Here is a 21,786-nt window from a genome sequence, read left to right as displayed (position 1 = left end):
TTTCAAAATAAATCAACCCTGAGAAATGTTCAAGAGAAAATTAAATTGGCAACTAGCAAGTATTGTATTTACCCATTTTGGCAGATGGTGGATTGATTTGTTTATTGCAAAAGTCTTTGTGCAATTATTCTGCAAGGTGGCTCAAATGTTTTTATCATTCATAAATATTTTTCTGTAATGAAAAAGAAAATGTGTTTCTGTCATTAAGATTACACAAAGCTCTAATGAACACACAACTTTTCTGTGAGACTTTAACACAACTGCACACATGTTGTCCAGTTACTAGAAGGGACTGTGTACTTTTGGTAAGATATGGCTTTGGAACACCTGGGAAGAGAGATATGATTTGTGTTTGAGTTTATAAAAGCGGACAGAATTCCCTTCAGTGCCACACTTGCAGCCACTATCTGATGATGGCGATGCTGGGAGTTTTCATCTCTGTTGCCCTCATCCTGGGGACATCAAATGCAGCTTCTGTAAGTTATGATATTAATTAAATTAAAGATTTGTATTTCATAGGTTTATAGTCAATTTGGGGATTTAAAGAGTTCATATCCATATTTCAAAATATTAAAAACTTTGACCTTTTATACTACGCAGACATGAGTTATTATATGCTTGAGAGTTATGTATATGTTTAATTTATTATGCTTTGCAGTTAGTGTAGTAGTTTAGTTTAATAATGAAGTTATTGTGAAGTATTATTTTAAAGGCAGATAATATCGTTTTTTTGGTTTAAAATTTCTAAAAACCACTAAAACAATGTTATATATTTTGTTGACTTGTGTAGGCACTTACATTATCCGAAATATTTCCAAGAATGTTTAAATCCAGATAAATCATTTTAACCAGGACATGGACCATGTCCGTGCGTCGCCTATCAATGACATCACACTACCATTACCACGTAAATACCAAAGACTCTTTAAAGGGGACCTATTATGCCCCTTTTCACAAGATGTAAAATAAGTCTCTGATGTCCCCAGAGTGTGTATGTGAAGTTTTAGCTCAAAATACCCAACAGATAATTTTCTACAGCATGTTTAAATTGTCACTTTTTGAGGCTCAGAAAAACGCACCGTTTTAGTGTGTATCCCTTTAAATGCAAATGAGCAGCTGCTGCCGGCCCAGACGGCGGAGCCTCACGAGCTCGCAGGACGTGTCAGGACAATCTCTCATCTCACGGAATGATAATATCAAAACATAAACTCTCAGTAACCGTGTTCATTTCGATGCCCACAGAGCCAGATAATATATGCTTTATGGAGACTGAACAGGTATAGTCTATTTTAATTACGGTTATAACTTGTTTTTCCATCTCTCTTTTATCCACTAATTAGTACAAGCATGTTGTAGCGGACCGCGTCCGAATGTTGTAAAAATATACTGATGAGTTCAATGAAGTTTATTGTACATCACACAAAAGATGAAGCGTCAATTTCACTCTAGAAAATCACTGTAAGAGATGAATAAACACTGTAATGTTATAAGAAGTCCGCATTAAAGTATTATCCATAAACTCTCTCCCTCTCCCTTTCATTATTATCAACATACACAGCGAAGTACAAAAAACACTAGTTTCAACTAACAGTAAACAAAATATTATACACACCTAAAGTTCGCGTTCTCACTTTCATTACTGCCATGATCAATAATGTTAGGCCTTTCGCTCCAGTAAATTAACAGAGCTATGTGGATTAATACATCCAGCTACACAACACCGACAACGCTTGGGAGACATTCTCGTCATTGCAGCAATGGCAGATGTGTACAACTCTCAACGCGCTGTGAAGTCGATCAGGGCGGTTCTATGTTAGAACGGTAGTGTCTGTCAACACCCGTGGGCGGGGCCTGTGGCTTTAGTGACGTCACAAAAGCCACATTCTGAAAATGTGATTTATGATTTATGGGGATTTAAAAAAAAGGAGTAGGTGGATTTTTATCACTGCTGGGTGGTTGTGCACACACACTGCCATCACACATTTATGTCCAAACACCATGCAAAAGTGAATTATGCATAATAGGTCCCCTTTAATATATTGTGCGTTTAGACAGGTGTGCAACTGTTTGTATACAATCATCCACAGAAACTAATCATTGCTATATAGCTCAACACAGTCTTAATGTTTATATCTTATTTTCTTGATTTAACGCTAGCACTACGTTGTACCATGTTTTACCATGCATATTGATCTAGCTTACTGCAGTGTGCAACAAGTGTCTCATAGTAGCCGCATAGCAACAAACGCAGAGTAGCATTATAACTTTCAACACACTCAATAATAATATGATAAAAAAAAGAGGAAGTGGTCATCTGCGGCATAATAAAAGCTCAACTGCTCTCGAGCCGTGTGTCGCTCTTGTCTCTCTTTAGCAATAGCTCCAGTGGCTTCCAGCCCTGTCTTGCTTCATACTACAGTAACGTTAATAAATCTTAAATACATTAGCTCAACCATGATTTTGATTTCTGCCCGAGTCCCATTGGATTATTTTCCTCCGACCTCTAGGGGTGAAAATTACACATTGTGCTTTTAATAGATGAAATAATACTCTACCAAGGTCTTATTATGCATCTTTTAATTAAAATTATATCTATTTTAACTTTAATAAGTAGCCCCAAAGGGGAAAGTAAAAACCTTTCTACTACTTCTAGAGAAATCTTCTAGAGAAATTCTGTATTTGCGATGCAGTTTCGCCAGCAAAAGCAAAAGTTTTAGTAGAGAACAGAAATGCAGGAAATCTAAACCTGACACTGTTGCAGGAAGAGGCTAAAATGCTCAAAATACTATGCTATGCTGCAATTTCTACCCAAATTTAATTGTGAGCATGTTGCAGCTGGGATCTGTGTACACGGAGGGAGGGATGGTACAGGGAAAGAGTCGTAGTGTTGGGCTCTTCCGCTATATGGACGTGTTCAAGGGAATTCCTTTCGCTGCTCAACCTGGCAGATTAGCGAAGCCGGTTCCTCACCCAGGCTGGGATGGTGCGTATACCTGTCTGTCGTGCAAGCTTGTCTAGACCTTTTTAGGCACTGATTATTAGGGCAAGCTAGGGTCTAATATTTAGTGAGTGAGTGTATTAACAGCGTACCCTTGATGACTCTACCTGCACAGGCGTCCTGAAAGCCACCGAGTACGGAAATAGGTGTCTGCAGATCAATATTCTCGGTAAAGATGTCTTGGGCTCTGAGGACTGTCTCTACCTGAACATCTGGGTCCCTCAGGGACGTTCTGGTAACGCAAACCTGTTCTAATTTACAAAACCAAAAAAGTATGTTAAAGGGATTTTTTTAATAAAAACAATTAAATCATTTACTCACCCTAATGTCATATCAAACTTGTATGACTTGCGCAAAACATTTTTACAATGAAAGTCAATGAGGTACAATGTTGTTTTGCAGTGTTTAATGGGAAAACTTTGACAGAATTTTCATTTTTGATGAACTAGCCCTTTAAGAATAACATTTTAACAAATAGTATGTCTGGCTTGAACCTCCTATTTGCAGTTTCTACCAATTTGCCTGTCATGGTGTTCATCTATGGTGGTGCCTTCCTGATGGGTGGTGGGATGGGTGCAAACTTCTTGAACAACTACCTTTATGATGGAAAGGAGATTGCAGACAGAGGAAATGTCATCGTGGTGACTTTCAACTACCGTGTCGGAGCCCTCGGATTCCTCAGCAGTGGAGATGCTGACGCACCTGGTATTCAAATTTCATTTGAATATAAGTCATATAAATATGATACAACACGGTAGGGAAAAAATATGCAGCCCAATGGGGAACAGATTTCTCGGGGGGAACGTAACTGTTTTTTTAAGTACATGCTAACGTTTTTTGGATAGAACAAAAGCCTATATAATTTTTTTTTTATCTCATATTTTTTCCATCATGTAGTATGCAAAATGACAAAGTTATTACGCATAGTGATAAAAATAAAAATGAGATGGGAGAAAAAACTGTGTTAATGATCTTGCGTTCTCTTGCAAAAGTTTTGCGTTAGCCCGAGAAACTTTGCGTTCACTTGCAAAATGTTTGCGTTCCCCGTATAAACTTTGCGTTTTCTTGCAAAACTTTCGAACACAAACGTTTTGCAAGGGAATGCAAAGGTTTTGTGAGCGAACACATTATTTCTCGAAGGAAAGCGAAACTTTTGCAAGAGAACACAAAAGAATTAAATATATTTTTTTTCCTCCCATCCCATCATTTTTTCATCACCATTCCCCTTTAGATGCTCTGTTCCTTTGCAAATATTTTGCGTTCCCAAACTTCTTTGCAAGCAAACATACATTTATTGGGGGAACGCAAAAGTGGAATGGCGGTGAAAAAATTCTAAACATTTGTGAGAGAACGCAAAAGTATTATAATTTTTCCTCCCATCTCATATTTTTTCATCACCATGTCCATTTAGGGGCTCCATAGTAAACTTTGCATGGCTTGCAAAACTTTTACTATCTCTCACAAATGTATTGTATTCTATGGAGACCATAAAGGGACATGGAGGTGGAAAGAAATATATAGGAGGAAAAATAAGTCAATGCTTTTGCATTCTCCCAAGAAATTTTGCGTTTGCCCGCAAAACATTTTGAGCGCGAAAGTTTTTGCGAAGGAGCGCAAAGTTTCTCGGGGGAACACAAAGGGTTTGCGAGATGATGCAAAAGCATTGGCAAAACCTTTTCCTCCATCACATTTTCTTTCACCATGCCACTTTAGGGGCTTCATAGCATTACCCCGAAAAACATTGCAAAGTTTGTCAGGGGAATGCAAAAGGTTTGTGAACAAAAGCAAAGCAAAACACAAAAGTTTTCCAAGAGAACACAAAAGCATTGCCATACATTTTTTCTTCATAACTCCTTTTTCCCATCACTATGCTCCGTAGAACTGTTGACTTGACTCCACAATATAGAGATTATATGTACTGTATGCATATGTATGGGTTAATTAATTGATTGTAGTATTTAAATGATGATCTGAGTATGTCCTGGTTGATAGGAAACTATGGCCTGTGGGATCAGCATGCCGCTATCGCTTGGGTACACAGGAACATCAGAGCTTTCGGTGGTAATCCAGACAACATCACTCTCTTTGGCGAGTCTGCAGGTGGAGCCAGCGTAAACTTCCAGGTGCTACAGAAACAAAAAAACAACAAAACAAAAAAATTCTGCTTGCAGGCTTATGTAGGCTATTACATTTTTTATTAGTGGGTGTACATTAGAGATGCGCGGATGGGCTATTATTTCATCCGCAACCGCATCACAAAACTCCATCCATCCGCACCAACGTTTTTGACCAATTTTGAAAATGTTGAATCTAAATGTTAAATCTAAATCTAAATGTAAATGTTGAATCTAAATGTTAAATCTAAATCTAATGTTGAATCTAAAGGTTTCGGGTGAAACTTGAATTTGAATTTTAAATATTTTTAGCCTATTTTAAACTATTTAGCCTACTACTAATGAATGCCTATTTCACTTTATTTTTTGCAAATAGATAGAAAGCTTGAATAAAATAACAAGTTATTTACATTGTAGGCTAATTATCTCTACGCACTGTCATGTCATGGTGACGACTATAGGACGAGCCTTTTCTGAAGACTCGCGTTAATTTTGAATGCACGGAAAGAGAGCGGAGTGCGCATCTATTTCAGGCATGGTGCAATTAATTTTATACCATCAACTGGCCAAACAATCATATAATAAACTATAGAGCCTCGATATTAAAGAAATTCAGACTCTATTCATTCCGAAATTCTGATTGCTTCAACCGCCCGCCACCCGCTGGAATTTAATTTTAAAAAGAAATGTCGTCACGCCATCCGCCCAATCCGCGGTTTATCCGCGGAGTCCGCGGCTGTAACCGCCGACCGCGAATCTCTAGTGTACATGTGCTGGTCTGGCTATGTTTGCTAGGACGAGGTCATTTTTAAAATCTCTTCACAATATGGCAAACTGATGAAGTAGCCCTCATAATTTGGCTAAATAATGTTTTCACTTTGTTTATTATTGGTATGAAAACCAAAAGAGGTCCATTGTAATAAAGGTTGAAGGTTCTAAGATCTGTTGTGTGTCCCATCCTGCATAGATTCTTTCCCCTAAGAACAAGGGCCTGGTCCGCAGAGCTATCTCACAGAGTGGTGTTGCTCTCTGTCCCTGGGCCATCAACAGAAATCCACGACAATCTGCTGAGAAGGTGAACAGCATCTTCATGAATGTCCCACATTACTGAATACTCATTATAAAACAGGCCTAGTACATTGTGTACAGTTCTAACATTTAATATACAGATGTCCCAAAATCCTCAAGGGTTAGTTTACTCTCATTCCCAACCATTTGCAAAGCACTTTACTGTACACTTGCAAGTTTTAACTTAGTGAAGTCGCCTGTTCTGTTTCACATACAGACTGGCATTTCAATGATTTTGGATTGTTATTAAATAATGAATAGATATCACAACAAAAATGTGTGTGTGCACCTTTAGATCGCAAGGAAGGTAGGATGTCCTACTGATAGTGGAATGGTGGCTTGTCTGAAGATGACAGATCCAAAGACTGTTACTCTTGCTGGGAATGTGGAACTAAGTACATCTGCTAGTGGTAAGAACATTCAGAGTGGCTGCTTGTGTTTTAGCCCTTCACATGCTTTTTTAGCAATAGTTTAACAAAAATTAAAATTTAGTCATGTCAGCATCTTGCCTCCGCTTGTTTGTCTCCGGGCCTCTAGAGGTCACCTGTGTTCCCCTCAGCCTTAGTTCTTCTTCGTGTGTCCTTGTTAGCGTTATCCAGGTCACCTGGGCCTTGTTTCCCGTAGAGTATTTTAGCTGTGTTGTTTCCCCTTGTTCCTCACTCGTTTTTTGAGTCTTGGCTATGTGTCTCCTGCTGTGTCCCACCGAGTCCTTCTATGTTATCCAAGCTATTCCAAGTAAGCTGTTCTTAGTTATTTGGTTTTGTTTTTCTCCCCTCGTGAAGTTATTTTATTTATCTCCTGTTATTGTTTGCATTATCTCAACTGTAGTAATACCTCTTTCTGAGAAGGACTTTTGTTGGATTTTTTTTGACTTGCAAAGTACCCTTTTTTAAAATAAATCTACTTTGCCTTGATTTTTGCCTTGAGTGTTTCGTTTGGGTCCAACATAACCCTTTCTATGGCAAAGTGGTAGAACACTCAACTCTCCACATCTGAGACCTGAGTTCGAGCCCAGTTTGTGACAGAAAAACCTAGTCAAGCATGGACCCAGAGACACTCAGTTCCAAGGACCTGTTGGCGGTGATCACTCAACATGAGGCATCTTTTCAGCGCCATGAAGCTGTCCTCAGCCGACAAGAAGAGCTGATGACCAGTCATTCTCAACTCCTGGTCGATATGTTGAGTTCCATCCGCCAGCTCTTTGAACGCCTCCCCGGTCCTTCACCTTCCTCCAGATTACCCCCCCGGCAGCGACAGGCCTTCTCCAGTGGCGGAGCCCCGACTTCTACCTCCCAAGCCCTTGCCAGGGTTTCCTCACCCAATGCTCCCTCACCTTCAAGCTCCAACCCTCAAGTTTTCCCACAGACCATTCCAAGATTGCTTACATTATTACCCTTCTTTCAGACAAGGCGTTCTCCTGGGTCTCCGCAGTGTGGCAATCCCAGGAAGACTGTTGTAACTCCTATGCGACATTTGTGGAAGAGTTCAAGCGGGTGTTTGATCATCCTGTCAGTGGTCGAGAAGCTTCCAAGCGCCTACTTTCTCTCCGTCAGGGTTCCCGCAGCACGGCGGATTTGCCATTGAATTTCGGACCATAGCAGCATGGAGCCGATGGAATGATGAAGCGCTAAGGGTCTGTTTCAGGGAGGGTTGTCTGAGCCCCTTCAAGATGAGTTAGCCACCCGATAACCAGCTGGGGATCTCAAGTCCCTCATAGCATTGGCCATCCGCCTGGACAAACGTCTGAGAGAGCGGAGAACGGCTTGTCGCCAGGTGTCTCAGTCTTAAGTTCCTCTGAGCAACTCTGTTTCTCCAGTTTGTGTTCCTTCATTCAGAGCTTCCCCGCCCCCTGAACAGCTCCATGATTCCCCAGAAGACATGCAGTTAGGCCGTTCCAGGCTTTCTCCCAAAGAAAGGGAAATTCGCAAGAGGGAGCGTCGGTGCCTCTACTGCGGGGTTGCCGGCCTCTTCCGCTCCACTTGCCCCGAGCTTTCGGGAAACGCCTCTCCCCGCCCAGCTACAGGAGGGCTGTGATGGGGAAGATTAGAGCTCCTCCTACTAACGCTGTCCTAGCTATTCAAGCCACTCTGTCCTGGGAGGGCCACCAGCATCAGGTCCAGGCTATGATCGATTCTGGTGCCGCAGGTGACTTCCTGGATCTAACCTTGGCTAAGGAACTTAAGATCCCTACCCAACTACTTCCTCAACCTCAGGCAGTTACAGCTTTGGTTGGCAGACCTCTGGAACCAGCCAAAGCAACAGAGGCGACTCAGTCCCTGCGACTTACCGTCTTTCAACACCAGCAGGAGGAGACCTTCTATCTCATTGACTCCCCTGAGTATCCTATTATCCTGGGTCACCCTTGGCTGCGCAGACATAATCCCCAGATCGACTGGCCTACTTGCATCATTCTAAGCTGGGGTTCCACTTGTCAACTCACCTGCATGCTTCAGAGTCCCTCGGCCCCTAGTTCCGAGTTTCAAGAGTCTGTCGACCTCTCCCGAGTCCCCAGTGTTTACCATCGGTTCATGGCAGGGTTCAGCAAGTCCCGGGCTACTTCCTTACTGCCTCACCGCACTTATGACTGTGCCATTGATCTACTCCCTGGTTCCTGCCCTCCCAGGGGTCGGATCTTCTCCTTGTCCTCCCCCGAGCACTCGGCTATGGATACCTGCTTTAAGGAGTCCTTGTCAGCCGGCATCATCCGTGCCTCTACTTCCTCGGCTGGGGCGGGCTTCTTTTTTGTAGAGAAGAAAGACGGGGGTCTTAGGCCTTGTATAGATTTCACGGTTTGGAATCGATACCGCCTTCCTCTCATGGCCACTGCTTTTGAGTTGCTTCAAGGGGCTTCCATTTTAACTAAACTGGATCTCCGCATTGCTTACCATCTCGTGCGGATCCGGCAAGAAGACGAATGGAAGACGGCCTTCAACACCCCCACGGGTCACTACGACTATCTGGTGATGCCGTTCGGGCTCACCAACGCCCCTGCAGTATTCCAAGCCCTGATTAATGATGTTTTCCGGGACATGCTTAATCTGTTTGTCTTCGTATACCTGGACGATATCCTCATCTTCTCGAGGTCACTGAAGGAGCACGAGGGGCATGTTAGCCGGGTTCTCCAGAAACTACTTGACAATCATCTCTTTGTAAAACCTGAGAAGTGTGAATCCATGTTTCCCAGAATCAGTTTTCTCGGGTTTATCATCACTCCTGGCCACCTGGAGATGGACCCCAAGAAGTTCAAGGCAGCCCACAACTGGCCCACACCTGCCACAGTCAACGAGGTTCAACGTTTCTTTGGCTTTGCGAACTTCTATAGGAAGTTCATTAAGAATTTCAGCTCTGTGGTAGCCCCCTTGACAGCACTTACTAAGGGAGGAGGAACCAAGATTAACTGGGGTGCAAAGGCAACAGGGGCCTTCAAGGATCTCAAGCGCCGCTTCACTTCCGCTCCGATTCTCGTGATCCCTGACCCAGAAAGACCTTTTGTGGTGGAGGTGGACGCCTCAGAGGTGGGGGTGGGGGCAATCCTGTCACAGAGGGGTGAGGATGCAAAATTACACCCTTGTGCCTTCATGTCTCGCCACCTTTCTGAGGCCGAGCGTAACTACCACGTGGGGGATCGAGAGTTGCTTGCGGTAAAACTGGCCTTAGAGGAGTGGCGCCATTGGCTTGAGGGGGCTCAGCATCCTTTCCAAGTTCTCACGGACCACAAGAACCTGGAGTATCTCCAGCAGGCAAGCGCAATGGTCACTGTTTTTTAATCGATTCCAGTTTCTCTTATCTTACAGACCCGGCACCAAGAATGTCAAGCCGGATTCCCTCTCTCGAGTCTACTCTCCTGAGATACAAGAGAAGCCCTTGGCATCGATTATTCCGGGGCCTTGGATAGTTGCACCTCTGCAGTGGGAACTAGAAAAAGTGGTGCGAGAGGCCCTTGTCCATGAGCCCGATCCAGGCGGTGGTCCTGCCGGACGCTTACGTTCCCCTGTCTGTTCGGGCCCGGGTCTTGCAGTGGGGTCATAAGTCGCCCTTGACGTGCCATCCAAGTGCTCGCACACTGGAATTCCTCCAGCGGAGGTTTTAGTGGCCGTCCATCAAGAAGGATGTTCAGGTCTATGTGGAGGTCTGCCCTGTGTGCAACCAGGGAAAGTCTACACGTCAGCGATCCCAGGGACTGCTCCGTCCCTTACTTGTTCCCCACAGGCCATGGTCACACCTTTCTCTGGACTTTGTTACAGGACTTCCTCCATCCCAGGGCAACACTGTTATCCTGGTGATTGTTGACCGGTTCTCTAAGGCTGCCCGGTTTATTCCCCTGCCCAAGCTGCCTTCGGCCAAGGAGACTGCTGAGCTCCTAATGAACCATGTCTTCCGGATATTTGGAATTCCCCTGGATATTGTCTCTGACCGAGGTCCCCAATTCTCGTCCCGGTTTTGGGGGGCCTTCTGCAGGCTTATTGGGGCCACAGCTAGCCTATCATCTGGATTCCATCCAGAGTCTAATGGGCAGACGGAACGGATTAATCAGGATCTGGAGACCACCTTGCGGTGTATGGCGGCCAGTAATCTTGGGCCACCTATATCATTTGGGCTGAACATGCCCACAACACCCTCCAGTCCTCGGCCACCGGATTTTCCCCTTTCGAATGCCAGTTTGGATACACCCCTCCATTATTTCCAGAGGAAGAGGCGCAAGTTGGTGTTCCCTCTGCCCAGCGATTTGTCCTACATTGTAGGCGGACCTGGAAGAAGGCCAGGCGTACCCTCCTTCGGACCTCCCAGAGATATCAAAGCCAGGCAAATCGCAACCGCCGGACGGCCCCTAATTTCCGAGCTGGTCAAAGAGTCTGGTTAGCCACTAAGAACCTGCCCCTCCGGGTCGAATCTAAGAAGCTTTCCAAGAAATACATCAGCCCTTTTCGCATAGCAAGGAAAGTTAACCCTGTTTCTTATCGTTTGTATCTCCCTCGTTCACTTAGAATCAACCCCACTTTTCATGTTTCATTACTTAAACCTGTCTTGTCTTGTGTTCTGGATGGAACGTCAGAAGCCGTTCCTAGAGGAGGGGGTCCTGTCAGCATCTTGCCACCTGTTGTTTGTCTCCGGGCCTCTAGAGGTCACCTGTGTTCCCCTCTGCCTTAGTTCTTCCTCGTGTGTCCTTGTTAGCGTTATCCAGGTCACCTGTCCCTTGTTTCCCCCAGAGTATTTTAGCTGTGTTTTTTTCCCTTGTTCCTTACTCGGTTTTTGAGTCTTGGCTATGTGTCTCCTGCTGTGTCCCACCGAGTCGTTCCAAGTTATCCAAGCTATTCCAAGTAAGCTGTTCTTAGTTATTTGTTTTGTTTTTCTCCCCTCGTGGAGTTATTTTATTTATCTCCTGTTATTGTTTGCATTATCTCAACTGTAGTAATACCTCTTTCTGAGAAGAACTTCTGTTGTATTTTTTTTACTTGCAAATTACCTTTTTTTAAATAAATCTACTTTGCCTGGATTTTTGCCTTGAGTGTTTCGTTTGGGTCCAACATAACCTCTTTATGGCAAAGTGGTAGAACACTCAACTCTCCACATCTGAAACCCGAGTTCAAGCCCAGCTTGTGACAAGTCATCTTTTACTCACTCGCATGTCGTTCCAAACCTGCACGACTAGTCGTTCTTTTACTGGGAATACCAGTGAGCAAGACAGTGTATAAAAGTCATGCGGGTTTGCGCATAGTCAAAAGATCAAATCTGACAATCTTTTCCAGATCCCATTGTGCAGAAACTGGCTCTGTCCCCAGTTATCGATGGTGACTTCATCCCCGGCGAGCCTGAAACCCTTTTCCAAAATGCTGCTGACATTGACTACATCGCTGGAGTCAATGACATGGATGGCCACATCTTTGCTACCGTTGATATCCCCTCTATCAACAATGCTCTGGTGTCCACCCCTGTGTAAGTGTGCTACATCAAAGAGTCATCTGGAATCATTTTGAGAATTTTTTTTAAGATCCCATAAAACCAGTTTTGTGGCTTTTGTTTATGTATGTTAGCTATGAGGCCATCTACATGCTCAATTTAAAGTTAAAAGTTGGCAAAAGTAAGCTTTAGCAGACCCATACTAAAATTTTGTTTTGTGCCCCAATATATTCTAACATATGCTTAATATCTGTAAAAAGTACAGCTTAAGGATTGTATTTTTCAAATTTGAAAACAATCATTAAAACCTTAAAGTGGTAAAATTACTAAAATATAAAATGTACTTTAAGGGGCGAGAAAATCAAATCTTAAAATACAATTTGTATTTTTTGTTAAAATTAATATATTTAGATAAAAAATGTAATTGATATGAGGAAATGTAAGTAACTAAAGTGTGTGTTATGTAACCAAATTTTGCTCTATATTATGAAATAAATAAAAAATGCACTACTGTTTGGGGTCGGTAAGATGTCTTTCAAAGCAGTCTCTTCTGCTCCCCAAGGCAGATTTATTTTTAAATCAAAAATATAGCAAAACAGTAATATTGTAAAATATTACAATTTAAAATAACAGTTTTATATTTTAATATATTTTAAAATGTAATTTATTCCTATGTTGGTAATGCTGAATATTCAGCATCATTACTCCATTCTTGAGTACATGATGCTTCAGAAATAATTCAAATATGCTGATTTGTTGCTAAAAAAAAACAATTAATAATATAATCAATGTTGAAAACAGTTGTGATGCATTCATTTTTTAAATCATACTGATTCCAAACTTTTAAATGGTAGTGCATACAGTATGTTTTACTGTATGACAATATACACATTTAAAAATGACAATCTTTGACAATCATTCTTAATTTGCTGCTCAAGATAAATTGTTTTATTATTATCTATGTTTTACTGTATGGGAATATACACATTTACAAATTTTTGTTTTCTGGAAAAACAGTGATTTAAGCTAAAGCTAACTGGCCTTTCAACAAAGATACAAACTGATGTGTCCTATGCAGGAAAAATTGCATCGGTCTAGTCATTTCATGGGGCCTTTAATAATCCAAACAACGGCATAATAAAAAAAATATAAAAAAATGCAATTGATTTATAACAGGGCAGATGTCAGGGCACTCTCGATTTCCCTGTCTGAAGCTAGAGGACAAGACGCTGGTGTCGCAACTTATCAGGAGTACACAGTCAATTGGGGTAGTAACCCTAGTGATAAGGATATTAAGAAAACAATTGTGGACATTGAGACAGACTACATCTTCCTGGTGCCAACCCAAGCAACCCTGTACCTCCACACTGACAATGCCAAGTAAGCTGACTTCATCTTCTTATTTACTGACCTCTAAAGTGTGAACTGAATGGTAGAAAGCTTAAAACAACATTTTTTCTCCATTAGATCTGCACGAACCTACTCCTACCTGTTCACCGAGCCTTCTCGCATGCCTATCTTTCCACTCTGGATGGGTGCCGATCACGCTGATGATCTGCAGTATGTGTTTGGGAAGCCGTTCGAGACTCCTTTGGGCTACTTTCCTCGCCATCGTGACGTCTCCAGATACATAATTGCCTACTGGACCAATTTTGCTCAAACTGGGTATATAAACATAAAAATACTTAATGTTATTCCACTTTAATGTGTAGAGGCAACTATAGTCATTAAAGGGTAACTAAACCCCTGGTCAAAGCTTGACTCCACCCACTGGCAATATTTGAAAAATGCTGGAAAAGTGGGCAGACCCCAGCGGAGATAGAGGGGACGAACCGAGGGCGGGGCTGAGCGGGGGGCGTGCACCTGAGACCCGCAGTGACAGCTGCTGTCAAACTAGCTAAAATGGATTGACGCAAGTAGCTTTGCAACAGGGCGGTCATTTGAAGTCGAGAACTTTTCTCCCCCACCTTCACCTGAAGTGGAGGAGGGTGAATTGTCTGTGGACACCAGCTCAAACTGTGGTCTTAACTCCCGCATCCCGATCGGCATCCGATTACTCTTATATTCAGTCATTTTGAGGTAATTTTTTCCAGGATTATTATTACTATTACGTTCATTATATTTTGCTGCTATGTGAAAAAAATAATCAGCAAATCGCGCCGGCGCGTTTGTCGACACCAGAGGATTAATTAACTTTAGCCTAATAAGAAGGAACATAAATTGTGATTAAAAATATATGCTCACTCACATCATGATGCCGCTGCGGTGGTGGAGTTCATGCAGGAACAGCAGCGTTTGGCAGCGCGAGCTGTGGGGAGAAGCCCATTTCCACCTCCATTGCATTGGAGAAGCAATCCCACGTAAAATGCAGGTTGCACACTGGAGCGATATGCGAGATTAGCTACCTAGGCTACACGAAATAATATAAATAACTATATAAATGCTATGCTCACTATATGCTAATATATATCTATCCGTTTTCAATACTCGTAATTCCAACTCCTGACTCGCTACAGTAGTTTAGACGGAACCAGATGCTTTTATACCAGGGGCTGCCAAGGGCGTGGTGAGCTCGCACCAAGGGCGTGACAGAGTGACGTCAGAGAGTATTCTACGTCAGAGAGTACCCCTACTGCAGGAGCTTTCCGTTTAACCTGAAGAGGGCAGCACTCAGACGTTTTTACACCATATATTTGAAAATTAAAACACTTTATACCCAAATGTCAAAAAATGTACTCGAATCAATGAACAGCATTTATGAAGCTCCATTCTTACAGATAAGTAACTAAAAAAAGTTGTTTTAGTGTTTAGTTACTCTTTAAAATATATATAATATAAGAGTACTATAATACAAGGCTTATCTATAGTTGTGCAATCCCATTAGGTGAAAATATTGAAAATATTATATGTAAAATATATATAAAAATATATTCAAAAACTTTTGCATTCCCCAGAGAAACTTTGCGATGGCTCGCAAAACATTTCTTCTGAAACTCTCCGTATTCGCTCGCAAAGCTTTTGGGTTTTTTCACTAAACATTTGCATTCTTTCGCTAAACTTTTGCGTTCTTTCACTAATCCTTTGCGTTCTTTCACAAAACCTTTGTGTTCCCCTGAGAAAATTTGCGTTTGCTTGCAAAGAACTCAAGAGTTTTGTGAGAGAACAAAGTTTCTTGGTGTAACGCAAAACATTTGAGAGAGAACTTAAAATCATTGAAATATACTTTTTCCTACCGTTGCATATTTTTTAGGGGATCTGTAGGGGGGGTTCCAAACCTGCTCCTGGAGGTCCACTGTCCTGTAGAGTTTAGTTCCAACCCCAATTACACCTAACACACCTGAACCAGCTAATCGAAGGCAGAATAAAAAACTTCCAGGCAGGTGTATTGAGGCAATGCAGGACGGGGGCCCACCAGGAGCAGGTTTAGACACCCCTGGAATAGCTTTTATTAATATTTATTTTAGTTTTAGTTTGTCATTTTAATAGATCAAGTTAAACTAAATGAAATATATTTTTTTATATATTAACATTTGTAAGTAACATTTGAATGGTTTTAGTTGAGTATAATAACCCTTGTGCCACTTGGGCATAATGATAGCTAAAATGTCTCTTTCTCTCTCCCTCAGTGACCCAAACAAAGGTGAGTCCAGTGTTCCTGTAGCCTGGCCTGAGTTCGCCGGCACTGGCCATAAGTACCTAGACATCCACAACAGTATGAACAAGAACAGTGTGAAGCAGATGTTGAGAACACGCATGGTTTACTACTGGACTACCGTCTTTGCCAGCTACCCTTCTGTCCAGAAGAGCTGAGCACTGCTAACCTGACTACAGAATCATTTAGCAGTTAATATCATGCTAAGATTCATGCAATAAACAAAATATGATGATTAAAAACCGTTTTTCTTGAATGTTGTTTGGTGCTTCAGTTAGATTTAAAGTTTACTAAAGACAACATTTTCTTATCAGTTAACATAATTTCCAAGATTCTTAGATAATTCTAGAACTGTTCCACATCACATGTGTCAAACTCCACTACCGGAGGGCCACTGTCCTGCAGAGCTTAGCTCCAAAACACCTGCCTGGAAGTTTCTAGCAGTGGGAGATACAAGGGGCCATGGCTCTTCCATTGGAAAAAGCATATTAGTTAACTTAGATCATGTATGCCTTGATATCCAATCACATTAAAGCCTGAACGTCATTGAATTTTGTTCAGAGTTGTGGGACAGTCAATCACTCTTTGCGGATAGCATGGAAATCAATGAGAAGTGCCTTAAACTGAATCATACCAGTCTCACAATTGTCCGTGACTTCTCTCATAAAACAGCATTTTTTTCAGTGTAAACTCTGCAAACATGTTGAAGATTAGCCGATGAGCTGTCGATTCATTAAATAAGCTATTTCCTCACAAGAGTGGTTTATTCAGTGTGGTGAAGCAACTTCTCCATTGACATCCATAAACATTGACATGTTTAATTATGGTTGGTGCTTAACTCTGCATGACAGTGGCCCTCCAGGAAAAGTTTGATACCCTTGCACCACATTAATACAGTTATCTAATATTGTTGAGAAATGTGAAGTCTGTTCCTCTGGCATGGTCACATAACTCTAAACACTGCAATAACACCATTAGACAGAACAAACATTAGTGCTATATTTACCCTTTATGGCTGATTTAGGCAGAACAAACATTAGTGCTATATTTACCCTTTATGGCTGATTTAGGCAGGACTTCACAGGAAAACCCCAACTAGCTGGAACAAAACATGGAGAAAGAATTTATATAGTGTATATAATACATGTTGGCCGAAAACCTGCGCTGAAAATATTAAAGCTAAACAATAAAAGAGTTACAAACGCATGGATCTCAATGAATGAAATATTAAATTTAAACAATCTTTATTTATATACATTCTATAATTTGTTAAGAGCAAGATTATGTCACAACAGTCAATGGACACCAATATCATCGGACACCTTGTACCTAACAGCGGTAAGGGAACCATTGGCTAGCACGTGGTCCCCAGACCATTACTGACCCATCGCCAAACCAGTCTCTCGGTATCTCCTCCATGCTCTTGAAACTGTGCTGGGAGACACACCAAACCTCCTTGCAACGGCTCCTGGAGGAGTAGGACTGACTGTGCTACCTGATTGGGTTGCAGGTAATGCTTAATGCTACATACAGGGACAAGGACCCTAACTAAACTAAAGACAAATCAGTCAGGAAGAATAAGGAGAGAACAATGGTCTGGCCATTACCTGCAAAATCATTTACTTTTGGGGGATGTCTTGCTGTTGCCTCTCCAGTGCACCTGTTGTCACTTTCATTTGCACCAAAGCAAGTGAAACTGATTCACAATCACTTATGCTTCCTAACTGGACAGATTGATATCCCTGAAGTTTAAGTGACTAACTGTGACAATTAAGTGTTCCCTTAACTTTTTGCGCAGTATACTATAGCGCTATATACATAGAGGTTTAATGCAAAAGCACCAATAAAGTACCATTAATGCAACTTGTGTACTATATTTCAAGTCTTAAATTTATACAATGGCTTTTTATGAGAAACAGACTGAAATTCAAATAAACTTTTTTTAGATGAGCTATTCATTTAACGTTGTCATGTGGTGCATGGATTATACCTTTGCATGCAAATTTTCCTGCAAAATTGGAGTTCAAAGTGAGGTTCACTTTTTAATCCAAAGTTGAGGTCATTAAAGGTTTCATTGCCACGTTTAATATCTCCCTCAATTTACAAGTGAGTCTCTGAATGCAACAAATTTATCCCACAAACTCCAGCTTAGGGCTGGCACAGGTCGAGAAACCTGTAAGCTTTGCATGCTGTTAAAATCATGCTGAGGTTTCAGTCTTCAGAATGTGTTGCCTTATGATCTCTGTGGGAACATACAGTCTTTAATCCTTCAGTGTCCTACTGCAAACCTCAGAGGGCGTAAACCCTTGACTCCAGTCTGTGTCCTGAGACAGGGTCATATCAGGGTCTAAGCAGACATACGCACTTTTCCTTGTGGCAGAGAGTCGCAGAAATGCAGGTATTTCGAAACCTAAGCCACTCGCCATTCACAAGTAAAGCATTTGGATGTTGACTGGTGCTCTTTTATATGTTAACAACTTTTATATGTAAACAAATGCTGTTCTTTTTCATCAAAAAGTCCTGAATTTTTTTATCATGATTTCCACAAAAATGTTAATCAGCACAACCGTTTTCAACATTGATAATAATAAGAAATGTTTTTTTTTAGTAGTAAATCAGTATTAGAATGATTATCTAAAGGGTCATGTGACTGAAGTAATGATACTGAAAATTCAGCTTTGTATCACAGGAGTAAATGGCCTTTATAATATATATTAACATTTACATTGTATTCATATTTTACAATATTTATTTTTGTAATTTTTGATTAAATAAATGCAGCGTTTTTTTTTTAAAGAGATTGCTTTCAAAAACATTTAAAGAATCATAGCCTAAAAGTTTTTTTTTTTGTAGCCAACATTTTAAGGTGCTTTTATACAGAAAGTAAATTTCAACAATAAATCAACCCTGAGAAATGTTCAATATAGAGAAAATGAATGTGACAACTAGCCCGTATTGTATGCAAAAAAATTAGCATATGGTGAATAGATTTGTCTATTGCTTTGGTTGACAAAAGTCTTTGCCATTATTCTGCAAGGTGGTACAAATGTTTTATAATTCAGAAATATTTCTCTATAATGGAAAAATAAATGTGTTTCCGTGAGAGTTTAACACAACTGCACACATGTTGTCCAGTTACTATGGACTGTGTAATAAGATATGGCCCATATCTTTTGGGGTAAGATATGGCTTGGAACACCTGGGAACGACAAGAGATATGATTTGTGTTTGAGTTTATAAAAGCGGACAGAATTCCCTTCAGTGCCACACTTGCAGCCACTATCTGATGATGGCGATGCTGGGAGTTTTCATCTCTGTTGCCCTCATCCTGGGGACAGCAAATGCAGCTTCTGTAAGTTGTGGTATGCTTAAATGTTATTATACTTAACAGTTCATTATGTTTATGTATTATTAGGTAAGGAATAATTGACAACGAATTGAGTTGGTAATGCGGTTACAATACGCATCTAATCCCAAACCTCCGTTGCTAATTCCGAAACGTAATTTTAGCGCTAGTAACAGAGACTTCAGACACTTAATGCAGTTATGAGAGAGAGAGAGAGTAGTATTTTTGAATTACCTGAATCTGTGTCTCTACTCCAAGAACAGCTCCGTTAAAGGGGTGGTAAAACACGATTGCACTTTTCTAACTTTAGCTAGTGTGAAATGTTGCTGTTTGAGCATAAACAACATCTGCAAAGTTACAATGCTCAAAGTTCAAAGCAAAGGGAGATATTTGCTTTTAAAGAAAAGGACTACAACAAACGTCTGGTAGGGACTACACGACATTCCTCCCGGGTTAGTGACATCAGCAACCCTAAAATGTACATAAACCCCGCCCTCGGGACACACAGTCCATGTTGAGAAGAGGAAAATTTGTTGTATAAGAGTATATTTGCAAGTCAGCTCAAACTTTAGCATCCTTCTTTTCACATGCAATAGAAAGTCACTCTGTGTGCATCTCACAACAGTTCCTATGCGATTTATAGATTATCATGACAGAATATGCTAATTGAAGATAGTTCACTCCACATCAGCAACATAAATTCGTCAACTAACCATTCAGAGACGTCCTGTTGCATTCTACATGTTGTCACTTCTTCTTGAATCTCTCCATCCTCGTCTGAATCTGTTTTAACATTAAAGGCAGAACAGTTTCTGTCATTTTAGTGTGTCTGCGTGAGGTAATCGCTCTGCTAAAGCCTGGTTCACACGGGACAATTTTAAAATTGTCGGCCGATCTTCCAAACCTGAGAGACCCCACACACGGCGATAAAAAATCACGGGTCTAACAGTTTTGGTCGTACCGCCACACGGCAAAATCAACACATCACACACGAACCGATTTGACTCCCGAGCATTCCCAGGTCAGACGGAAAATCTCGCAAAATCCCTCGAGATCAAACGTGACTTCAGAGTAAACAATCAGGGTGGACGAAGAGGATGCAGTGGTGATAGTTTGTAGTTTGTTTTTAACCTAAAAAAAACGTTATTAAAAGAAAAGACGATGGTAAAAGAAGTGGACACAACGCGAGCATGGGCGGCTCTTTTGATTTTCTTTCCCGGTGCTTCCTCTGCGCCTCGTCCCCTCGCTTTCTGACTGGCTACACGCCACAGTCCACAGGCTGCGTGCTCGTTTGTCCCCGGGGGACACCACACACGAGGACAAATCGGGTCAAAAAAATCCAACATGTTGGATATCCCCGATTTGAGATCGGAGCGGTCCCGATGTCCTTCCGAGCAGACGAGAGCACTCTTAACACCACACACTGCAGGAATATCTGATCAGATTATTTTACCATAATCGGAGCATACTTAAGATTGTCGGAAGGGGTAAATCGGGGCTAAAATCGGCCTAATTATCCTGCCGTGTGAACCAGGCTTAACACACAAGAGCTCTTGAAACTCCGCCCTCTGAGGCAGCTCATTTGCATTTAAAGGGCCAGGCACAAAACGGTGCGTTTTTGCTATCCCTCAAAAAGTGACATGGGGTATTTTGTGCTAAAACTTCACACACACTCTCTGGGGACATCAGAGATTTATTTTACATCTTGTGAAAAGGGCATTTTACCACCCCTTTAATACATTGCTAACGCTAATCGTTAGTAAGAAACACCATGTTGCTTTGAAGTTGTTAAACTATTTTACTGATAAAATCGTCATAGCAGCGCTGACAACACGTTTATCCGTACTGTATTTGTGTGTTTTTGAGTGAGAGAGAGAAGAAAGATAAAGAAAAGATAAGAAAGCTCGGGAGAAAGATAGTTGGCTAAGTAGTTAAATAGTTTAATTATGAAGTCATTATGAAGTATTATATTAATAAGAAATAATCAAGTCTGTTAGTTAAGATTGTTTCTATTTTAACTTTAACATGTAGCCCCATAAGGGGACATGATAAAAAACGTTAACTTTTCCCAGAGAAAATCTGCATTTGCAATGCAGTTTCGCAAACAAAAGCAAAAGCTTTAGTAGAGAACAAAAAAAGCACTGATATATAATTTTTCCTTTCATCTCATATTTTCCCCCATTATCAATTAAAATTAAAATAGATATAATTTTAATTAATTGACTTGATTATTTGTTCTTTAGCAATATAACTTTACATTATTATTAGCTTAACAAATAATAATGAAGTGTTAAGCATAATAATATGTTGAACATAAATCTAACTCTTAAGCATAATATAATGTAACGCAATATTATAAATAATAAAAAATATATGATCCTATCACATTTATTTTAACTTGGTATTTTAAATAAAAATCTAAACCTGATACTATAGAAAAGTATTTTTTATTTTATGGGTTTCCTGCTAAAAGAATTACATACAATGTGGCAAAAATACTCAAAATACTATGCTATGCTGCAGTTTCTAACCAAATTTAATTGTGAACATGTTGCAGCTGGGATCTGTGTACACGGAGGGAGGGATGGTACAGGGAAAGAGTCGTAGTGTTGGGCTCTTCCGCTATATGGACGTGTTCAAGGGAATTCCTTTCGCTGCTCAACCTGGCAGATTGGCGAAGCCGGTTCCTCACCCAGGCTGGGATGGTGCG

The 21,786-nt window shown here is 41.0% G+C and overlaps 2 protein-coding genes across 2 annotated transcripts in view; both read left to right on the top strand.

Moving 5' to 3' along the window:
* Nucleotides 1-388: 388 nt before the first annotated feature.
* LOC143697657 (bile salt-activated lipase-like) lies at nucleotides 389-15,972 on the top strand. Its single transcript, XM_077194136.1, has 11 exons — nucleotides 389-476; nucleotides 2,836-2,983; nucleotides 3,114-3,233; nucleotides 3,506-3,703; nucleotides 4,991-5,121; nucleotides 6,080-6,187; nucleotides 6,476-6,590; nucleotides 11,928-12,114; nucleotides 13,255-13,458; nucleotides 13,546-13,743; nucleotides 15,705-15,972. Exons 1-11 carry the CDS (start codon nucleotides 411-413, stop codon nucleotides 15,886-15,888), a joined length of 1,659 nt encoding a protein of 552 aa, XP_077050251.1. The 5' UTR covers nucleotides 389-410; the 3' UTR covers nucleotides 15,889-15,972.
* Nucleotides 15,973-18,944: 2,972 nt separating this feature from the next.
* LOC143697641 (bile salt-activated lipase-like) overlaps nucleotides 18,945-21,786 on the top strand; it is a 29,093-nt gene continuing 26,251 nt past the window's right edge. Inside the window, exons 1-2 of the mRNA XM_077194135.1 lie at nucleotides 18,945-19,082; nucleotides 21,634-21,781. Of these exons, the coding sequence (XP_077050250.1) occupies nucleotides 19,017-19,082; nucleotides 21,634-21,781 (214 nt within the window). The 5' untranslated portion in view covers nucleotides 18,945-19,016. The remainder of the gene's footprint in view (nucleotides 19,083-21,633; nucleotides 21,782-21,786) is intronic.

The sequence above is a fragment of the Siphateles boraxobius genome, unplaced genomic scaffold, assembly GCF_051911475.1.
Source record: "Siphateles boraxobius isolate OS27281-9 unplaced genomic scaffold, OSU_SipBor_1 11, whole genome shotgun sequence".
NCBI classification, from domain to species: Eukaryota; Metazoa; Chordata; class Actinopteri; order Cypriniformes; family Leuciscidae; genus Siphateles; species Siphateles boraxobius.
This window is presented reverse-complemented; position numbering and strand designations above follow the sequence as displayed.

What these genes read in the sequence shown, in the direction of transcription:
- LOC143697657 (XM_077194136.1), top strand. Translation starts at nt 411, where the DNA reads ATGATGGCGATGCTGGGAGTTTTCATCTCTGTTGCCCTCATCCTGGGG. An exon ending in GGTCCCTCAGGGACGTTCTG is followed by an intron (nt 3,234 to 3,505) that starts GTAACGCAAACC and finishes TCCTATTTGCAG; the next exon opens with TTTCTACCAATTTGCCTGTC. An exon ending in ACCAATTTTGCTCAAACTGG is followed by an intron (nt 13,744 to 15,704) that starts GTATATAAACAT and finishes TCTCTCCCTCAG; the next exon opens with TGACCCAAACAAAGGTGAGT.